The sequence below is a fragment of the Trichomycterus rosablanca genome, chromosome 22, assembly GCF_030014385.1.
Source record: "Trichomycterus rosablanca isolate fTriRos1 chromosome 22, fTriRos1.hap1, whole genome shotgun sequence".
NCBI classification, from domain to species: domain Eukaryota; kingdom Metazoa; phylum Chordata; class Actinopteri; order Siluriformes; family Trichomycteridae; genus Trichomycterus; species Trichomycterus rosablanca.
The window spans coordinates 1,351,460-1,361,108 of NC_086009.1; the positions used below are offsets into that span (position 1 = coordinate 1,351,460).

Below are 9,649 nucleotides of genomic sequence, written 5' to 3' on the forward strand. Positions count from 1 at the left end.
CTCAATCTGTGCTCTTCTCTGTACTTGCATTCTTATCGACTTGAGAAACGTCATCATTCGCAGCCCAAGTACTGTTCCATTTAAATATTCACATCTACAGTAGCAGAGTACAGTCCATATAACCAGATGTTGTTCTTGCTCATTATTAAGAATGCATCACCACTCTCACTTGTGCCATTTTGCTTAAACATTCTAATGTGAGGCTCTATAAACTTGTTATGGCTCTGATTGTGAGTCAGCAGCTTGTTTGACTGGTCAGATTAAATCTTTCACTTGGGAAGAGCACTTTTCTTACAGTCTCTTGGTACAACTCTCTTGGCTGCAATATGGTATTAAAGTCTATGAATGTTTTTTTTAATAGTAGCAGCAACTGAAAAAAGATCTTTATAAAGTATGAATGGGTTCTGATAACTGCAGTTTTAATGCAGTTTTTATAAAATCATGAAAAATAATGGTTTATCTTAAATATAAATAAAATATTATATAAAGCAAAACTGTTTAGTAGGAAGCGATGAATTCAGTCTTACAGTGTGCATCTTATGACCTCTTTAAATATATATATATATAAATATTTTTCCTAATATGCGTTATTGTGAGAACGTTTGCTCATAACATTAGGAGAACTTTCACATAACGTTAGTGAAAGTTGTGGGAACGTTCCCTGTTAGCTGGGATGTCTGTAAGCAGTGGATGTGGCTCACACACCTAGATTGAATCATTTGGATGGATGTCCACTTACTTTTAGCCATATACTTACACTGCATTTGAGTTCTGCTGGGAATGTTGTTATTAGAAAGTTAGAGCACTTACACCAACACAACCTCATCAACACTGGTTAGAATTTCTGTCTTCTTTATGAGTTGGTTCTGTTACAGTACAAGGTCTTGGTCGCTGCTGGTCTGGATGTTTCATTTACATTTTAGTATTTTAAATAATCTGTATAATGTATGCAAAATGATTATCTGTGTGTATTGTTGTGATTAAGTAGATTAAGTAGAGACACAAAACACTTGCAGGCTTTATAATTAATTTAATGTCTTACTGAAAAAATAAAGATATGATCATTTGTGAGCTAAATATATAAAACGCTTCCCACCCATTCTGTAATTAAACAAATTCCAGCCTAATAAACATCAGGTCATGGTTACGACTTGAAATGTGTAAAAAGGAACCTTCGAAGGAGAATTTAAATGCACCCATTAAAGGGTTTTCATGTCTATTATAATAAAAATACATTTCACACAACCTGGACAATATACAGCACATTTCAAAACACAAAATATATTTCATACAAATCACCTTAAATACCATTCAATATTATCTTATTGTTCTGCAAAATAGATTCTAATTTCATTAGATACGTCGTCATACAGAGTTAAACAATAACCAAATAAATTAAAACAACAACAAGCACAGAATAAATAATAATAATAATAATAATTAATAAATTAATGGTGCACAATACAGCATGGAACCCAGCTGAAATAAAAATAGGTAGTAACAGAAGAGCAAATCACAGTAAAACACAATATGGCTTGGAGAAAATGTAACCTCCTGATTTTAACCTCGAAATAAATAAATAATAATAATTACAATTAAATTAGAATTAAATAATTCAAGTAGAACAGAAGACAGAACGTGCGGATCAGAGTTTACATCAGTTTTACTGATGATCTAGAGGCAGACTGTAGCTGTGCCGTGTGTCCGCTGGTATTAGAAGTCTATCTCTCTGAGATCGGTGGGCGTGCTGGATCTTTCCTCCTCCATTCCTCCATCCTTCTCCTCCTGCTGCTCTCCTCGGTTCCTCAGTCGTTCCCTCAGAGCGCCCTCGATCAGCTCGCTGTAGCACTGCAGCACCGCCTGCCATACAGGAAGAAGAAAGGGGCCATTTTAAAACACTACAATACATGGATTTAAATATTGCTTTATTGTATGTAGTGCATCCCTACCACAACCTTAGAGCAACCAAACAGCAACATAACAGCATCCCTTGAAAGCATCACTATATTATTTTAACTGCAACCCTGCAGAATCCTTACAGTATCACTACAACTTCCTAAAAGCAACCCAACAGCATCCCTTTATTATCATAACAGCATCCTTACAGCATTTCTACAGCCTCTTTATAGCATCCTTGGAGCAACCCAACAGCAACCTTATAGCAACCCAACAGCAACCCAACAGCAACCCTATAGCAACACAACAGCATCCCTACAGCATCCGCAACAGCATCCCAGGAGCATCCACACATCATCCCTATAGCAACCCAACAGCAACCATATAGCATCCCTACAGCATTCTTGCAGCATCTCTACAGCATCCCTATCACAACCCAACAGCAACCCTATAGCATCCCTACAGCATCTGCAACAGCATCCCTATATTATCCAAACAGCAACCCTACAGCAAATCCTACAGCAACTCTATAGCAACCCAACAGCATCCCTACAACATCCCCAACAGTATCCTAACATCCTTGGCTAGAGCATCCCTAGAGCATCGCTATAACATCCCTACAGCATCCCTGAAAGCATCACTATATTTTCCCAACCGCATCCCTGCAGAATCCTTACAGTGTCACTACAGCATCCTTAAAGCAACCCTACAGCATCCCTATATAATCCCAATAGCATCCCTATAGCAACATCCGTAAAGAATCACAACAGCATTAAACAAACACTTAAATGAACTCCACACTCACCGGGTCGCTTTGACAGATCGTAGCCAGCGTGTAGGTCATGTGACCGGTTTCTACCCGACTCTTGGCCTCCAAACCGCGGAGAGCCGAGTTTAGCGCGGCGGCAGCCATCAGAGACGGCGGCGTCCCCAGGAACCGCGAGTCGCACATGCACATGGCTGCCAGGGTGTCGCCGTGGCGTCTGAGCGTGGACGTGAAGTCCACCGTGTCCTCGCTGTCCCCCATCAGATCCTCCAAGCAGGACAGGAAATGAGGCAGGAAGTCCTGAGGGGTGACGGCGGCCACGTCCCATCGTAGCGTCCCCAGCACCACACGCTCCATTCCCTGTTGAGAAGCTAGCATGAGTGATCTGTTGATACACGCCGACGCTCGGTCAGATCCAGACGTGTGGTATTAAACTCACCCGCAGGTCCGACGACAGGAACTCGTATTCGGCGGACGCACACAGGGTGTCGGCGGTGACTGTCTCGCTCTCCGTCAGCTTGGACGCGATGAGGATGCAGGCGGACGCCAGACACGTGGGTGAGACAGGTAGAGACAGCGTGGACGACAGGTAGCGATCCAGGAGAGAGACAGCGAGGGGGAAAACCGATTCATCACAGCCGCACTCGCAGCAGACCTACAGGAGATAACAGGTGATGTGGTCAGGGGTCAAGCACCATTCACTCACTGACTCCTTCCCTCCCAAAGGGGTGAATTAGGCAGCCAATCCACCTTCTGCATTACTTGATAGATTAAGGAACATAAACTAAAAGGACAAAAGTATTGAGACACATCTTCAAATTTTTAAATTAATGTAATTTATAGAAAGGAAATGAGATGCTCCAAACTTTCAGCAACAGTTTAGGGAAGGCCATTTCCTGTTCTAGCAAAGGCATGAAGAAAAGCCCCACCGAGCACCTCTGGAATGAACTGGAACATCAACTAAAGCTGTCTTGACCAACATCAGAACCAGCCGTACAAATGTGGTCATCTTTTGACTAAATAGGCACAAATTCCTATAGACATACTTCAAAGTCTTGTGAGAAGCCCTTAGGGGAGCAGCTGTTGTACAGCAAGCTCATGGTCAGGTGTCCAAATACTTTTGGCTTGATAGTGTATATTAAAAATCACAAAATAGATAAAAAATAAACAGATGCAAAAATCAGGAGTTCCAGGACTGACGGGAAACAGACGCCCCCTACAGGCTTGGAAACTTTTGACCTCAACTCTACAGCTGTGAAGTTCTCCACCCGCCCAGATCTCCTACCGACAAGCTTGTGGTACCTATCAGAATCTACCAGACGTGCCCTGACGTACCTCCAGTGTCCACTTGGTGAGTTCCTCCCTGCGTTTGGGCTCCCTCTGAATCAGCGAGATGTAGAGCGGACAGGGAAGGTATTTCTCCTCCACGTGGAGCAGACTCTGGATGACCCTCAGGCCTGACGCGTTGGGGTCGAAGGAGGCCCGGACCGACGCGCCGGACCTTTCCGTCTCCTCCTCGCACCACAGAGAGACAGACATCCTGTCGATGTAAATTGAAAAAGTGTCCGGCTGTAAAAAGATGAGAAGTGACGTGACGGTTTCTGTCTGCGGATCTGAGATCTTTGTGAGCGTCCTTCTATCTCAGTACGGAGTTCCTAACTTTGACACGAGGACAGGTCTGTGTTTTGGTGCTCCTCTGTGGTGCTGGTGTTGATCTTACTTCCTACTGCTCCTCTCTGGGTCTTTATATACCCGAAGGGACGAGCCGAAGTGAGGAGAAGAGGCGTGGACACAAGGCACAATGGCATTGACACAACAATGGCATCAACAGGTGGAGAGAGGACGGAGAGACGGGGCGAGAGAGCCAGGAGGAGGAGACGCAGGGAGAGAAAAACAGCCGGGTAACAGCTTGTCACTGACACTGACAGAAGAAAAGAAGGAGAAAGGGAGGTCATCTCCAAAATTCGGACAATGGGAATGAATAATGATGGGCGAGAGGGTTTGTTGACGTCCAGAGCAATACGGTAGCAGTTACACATGTATATTTGATGAGATACGTTAAAGCTCATAGTCAGAACACGGACCGGTCACATGGTGAGGTAAGATGAGGTGCGTCCAATCTAATAAAACCTGATTATTATTTACATTTTCTTTTTTTATATATTTTCTGCATTTTCTCCCAATTTATCGTAGTCAGTTTGTCTCCCGGTGCTGGTGGATCCCTGATTGCAGTCGAGGTGGGAATATTGCTGCTCACGCCGCCTTCGACCCGCGAGCAGCCCTTAACAGAACCCCTTTTCCACCAGTGCACTCTGCACAGGCGCCTCTATCTGCTAATCAGGGTCCTTACACAGCGTTTGAAGGCTCTGCCCACATATTCCAGTCATCCCTCCCTGCAGGCACTACCAATTATGCCCGCTAGATGCCAAGTTTCAAACTGAGGAGTTCAGAATCTCGGCGGTGGTGTGCTAGCGGAATATCCCGCTGTGCCACCTGGGCGCCTATTGTTTACATTTTCATGTGATAAAAATTTTCATTTAAAAACTTGTGTTCACACAGGTATACACTGTAAGGCCAAAAGTATTTGGACACCTGACCATGATGCTTGCTGGACGTCCAGTTAAAAAAAAAAAAAAGGTAATAAACAGAGTGACCTCTATGTGATCTTTTCAGCTAGAGCAAGAGGCTCTTCTGGGAAGAAATTGTGTGGGAATTTGTGCCTGTTGGGTCAAAAGATTTGGTTTGAAAGGCTGGGGATTGACGTTGGACCAGAAAGCTTCAGTTGATGTTCCGGTTCATCCCAGAGCTGTTGAGTGAGGCTGAGGTCAGGGCTCTGTGCAGGACTCTTCTTTAAACCGAGCTTTTCTTCATGTCTTTATAAAGCTCGGAACAGGAAAGGGCCTTTCCTAAACTGTTGCTGCAAAGTTGGAGGCGTATAATTTCCCTTATTTAATTGTTGTGGCTGAAACACATGGATTAATTTATTTATTTAGCTTAACGTTCAGTCTGAACTAAGAAAGAAAAAGATAAAAAAATCTGAATGAATTATTTATTCAAATCTGTCGTTACTAAAAAGTTTCCAGGTCGAAAGCGGAACAGATGGAAGGAGAATTGAGTAACGCCAGCGGACAATGAACGAGTGAAAAATCTGAGAGCGGGACCATTGTTCCTGGTGCAGGAGTGTGTGCGCCACTTTTGTTTTCCCTCGTAAAATTCTGGGCTGCTCACGTGCCACCTTGCGCTGCCCCCTTTTATGGAGGAATCTCATTGTCAAAGCAACAAGTGTCCCATTACCATTCTCTCTCTCTCTGTCCATACACACAGTGCCCCTCCCAAAATCCCAGCACCCGGGGGCCCCGCCCAGCACCCCGGGGGCAATCTGGTGTCCAGTTTAAAGTTTGGCGGCTCCTCTGGGGAGAGACGGACGAAGTGTGTGGAACAGACAGTGAAGCCCGGTGCCTCAATGAGGTCTATTGTGGTCCTTTACAAATCAGTGTCAGACACCAGAGCCTGGCCTTCTGCTCCACACACACACACACACACACACACCTACAGGTGGTCGAGCTCTCTTATTGAAATGTGAGAACGAGTTTTTTCACACTAACGACTTCAATACGGGTTGTTAATGACACACACACACACACACACACACACACACACACACACACACACACACACACACACACACACACACACACAGTGAGATATATGACTTTTTATTAAAGTGTAAAAGAGGCTAAATTTAGGGCAAATAAAAAAACAAACCTAAATAAATGTCAGATTTTGTTTTAAATATATACAGTACACCATATGGCCAAAAGTACACCTGGACACCTTGTTCCAAAAGCTTGGGCATGTGTATATATCAAAACCCACGATCAACAAGAAGGTCTTGCTCACAGTCAACATTCCCAATCATCCCAGTGGTTTTCAGCAGGACTAAAGGTCCATGGTTTGTAAAGTTTCACCACATAAAACTGGGTCTTTATACGATAAACGATAAGATTTCCTCACGGAAATTTATGCTACAGCAGTCCAAGAGTAGGGTGGTAAAGAGCAGAAAGGCTAGACAACTAAAAAAACCCTTAAAATTCAGACTTACAAGCTGCCAGACAAACTGCACACATAGTGTGTAGTTATTTATACTAAAGGATTCCCTTTTACATTTACATTTTCAGCATTTAGCAGATGACAGTACAGTGACAGTATATTGTCTAAGCAATTGACAACCTGGCAGTGGTGGGGCTTGAACCAGCGACCTTTTGATTACTAGTCCAGTACCTAACCTACAGCTACAACTGCTTTTATACCAAGTAATGTACTTTGTTTGTTATTATATTATATTATATATAATATATACATGTATAATATGAGTAATATATCACATATTGTTATATAAATATGTTATTGTACATTTGTATTGCACTTCTATAGGAGGAAGGTGATGAAATAGAAACTGTTACTGAGAATATAGACTCTGATAAATGGTTATTGATTATGGGGTCTGGTTGTTATTGTACACCCTGGAATGAAGGACCTGCAGTGGCACTTTTTTTATGGAAAGGGAAACAGCCTTCCCCAAGTTCTGAAAACACAGTGTGGTGCAACTTGGACACATCTTCACTGATGAACCCAGGGTCATAGGGTGTTTCAGGTCTTAGGTCATCAGACACCCTGATCAGCCCCCGACTTGTGTCCAAGTAGCGAACTACACCATAGATCACTCCTTTTGATCCACTGATTCCACATATTCGGAAGCATGTAATTAATTTTACAGAGTTGATTCTATACCTCTGATAGGAATGGGTGTGTTCAAAATATGTAAAGTCAGGAATTAGAAGGGGTGTCCCAATACTTTTGCTGCTTGAACAAGGTAGAACAACACTGTGGATAAAAAGTGGATGCTCGCACATAAATAAGGCGGCCAAAATAACAGAAACAATATGAAATTGGGTGTCCAACAAGCTCACGGTTAGGTTAGGTGTCCAAATATTTTTGGCCATTCCTTTCCTTTTTAAAGCTACTCTGAGACAATTCGATTGTGACGGGCTCTAAAGAAAGTGGACATCACTTGACAGTTTCTTTCATCGTGTGGTTCCTCTGAGGTGAACCCACGTCCACTCATGTTACCCTGTAATTGGGATAATTAGGCGCGACTGTTGTGGCGTGAGGGCTCAGTGATTTGGGTTTGTGGTTCTTCTGAGCACCAGCACTGTGTAAATATTTAAATCCTTACAATCATAACGAGCCAAAATCAAACCAATTTACTCTGCTGTATATGCTCAAAAGTATTGGGACAACCCTTCTAATGATTGAATTCACGTGTTTTAGCCACAACAGTTTAGGGAAGGTCCTTTCCTGTTCCAGCATGACAAGCTCTATAAAGACATGAAGAAGAGCTGCACAGAGCCCTGACCTCAGCCCCAGTAAACAGCTCTGGAATGAACTGGAACACCAACTGATCTATTAGCACCCAGCCATACAAACGCGGTCATCTTTTGATTGAACGGGTACAAATTCCCACAGACATACTTCAAAGTCTTGTGAGAAGCCTTCAGAAGAGCGGCTGTTGTTCAACAAAAGGTGATAACATATTGGATGCTTTATTAAGCTGTTTTAAATCCTGGTAAGCAAACACCACCGAGGTTCAGCTCAAGGTCCGAAGCTTTTAATTCCTATGGGCACAAACCAAATAAATGAGGCATCATGGGAGGATCGTTTCAGACCCGTAGGCCGCCGTGAAGAGCTTAAAGGACTAAGCGACTCTTTAGAATCTGATTTACTTGTAAAATAAACACGGAAGCCACTTCAGTTCCTGGACATTAAAGAGCTCAGGCAGGATTAGAGCGGATGGATGTAGCTCCACTGAAAGCACATTGAGTCTAAATGAGATTCTAATCTCTGACCCCCCACACTGAGACAAAGTCAGGTCAAGTGGGAAACTCTGTGTGTGTGTGTGTGTGTGTGTGTGTGACAGCTCGGGGTGTGTTTAAGTGCTGCACTACATTCATGAGTGCAGCTGTATTCAAACCAGCTGAGAAGTGAATGGGGGCTGAACAGCAGAAAGAGCAATAGCAGTGTTTATGGGGGGACAGAGGGACGTGTCTCTCCACCCCTCATTTTCCAGCTCATTTGGTGGGACAGAGGGGCAGAACAACCCCGGTTACCCTGATCTTTTAACTCGACTCTGGCACCTGCTGTGTGTAAATGAGAGACACGTTAAGAACACATGGATCCCATCGTGCTCTCCAACTCGCCCTCCGTTTAGTGTCTCTCAGTTCAATCAAACTCAACCCAAGTAATTCTACAATTTCTATATTAATATATACCTTTATATCTAATATATAAATCTATATTAACAATAATAATAATAAAGAGAAAAGTAATAAGGCTAATGTTGATTGTAATGACAATAGTAGTAATAATAATTTAATATTATATATTTAATATAATTCTATATTCTATTCTGATAATAATAATAGTAATAATAAAAACCTCAATAAATAATAAAAACATCCACAATATCAGTAAATATACCACTATTAGTAATAATAATAATAATAATATAATAACGATAATAATAATATAATAATGATAGTAATAATAGCAATAATAATAATAATATAATAATAATGATAATAATAATAATAATAACAATAATAATAATGGAAGTAATAATAATAATAATAATAATGAAAGCAGCATCAATATCAGTAAATACTGTATAACAATATTAATAACAAAATATTAATAACAAAGATAAAAATATAACATTAATAGTAAAATTGACAATAATATTCATAATAAATAAAAATAAAGATAATAATAATAATAATAAATATATTTTTATATTAAAACAACCTAGTATATTTCTTGTAACAAATTAGACTAAAATAGTGGGAGCCTATTTGGGAAGGTTGTGGGTTACCAACTGGAAGGTTGTGGGTTTGAATCCTGGCTTTAAAAAGTTACAAACTCAAGAGAGAA

General features: G+C 41.6%; 1 protein-coding gene across 1 annotated transcript; it reads right to left on the reverse strand.

The window, feature by feature from the left end:
- Positions 1-1,643: 1,643 nt before the first annotated feature.
- Positions 1,644-4,210, reverse strand: ccndx (cyclin Dx). Its single transcript, XM_062984993.1, has 4 exons — positions 3,998-4,210; positions 3,102-3,317; positions 2,702-3,022; positions 1,644-1,860 (listed from the first exon to the last, which is right to left on the reverse strand). Exons 1-4 carry the CDS (start codon positions 4,199-4,201, stop codon positions 1,714-1,716), a joined length of 888 nt encoding a protein of 295 aa, XP_062841063.1. The 5' UTR covers positions 4,202-4,210; the 3' UTR covers positions 1,644-1,713.
- Between the last annotated feature and the right edge of the window lie 5,439 nt (positions 4,211-9,649).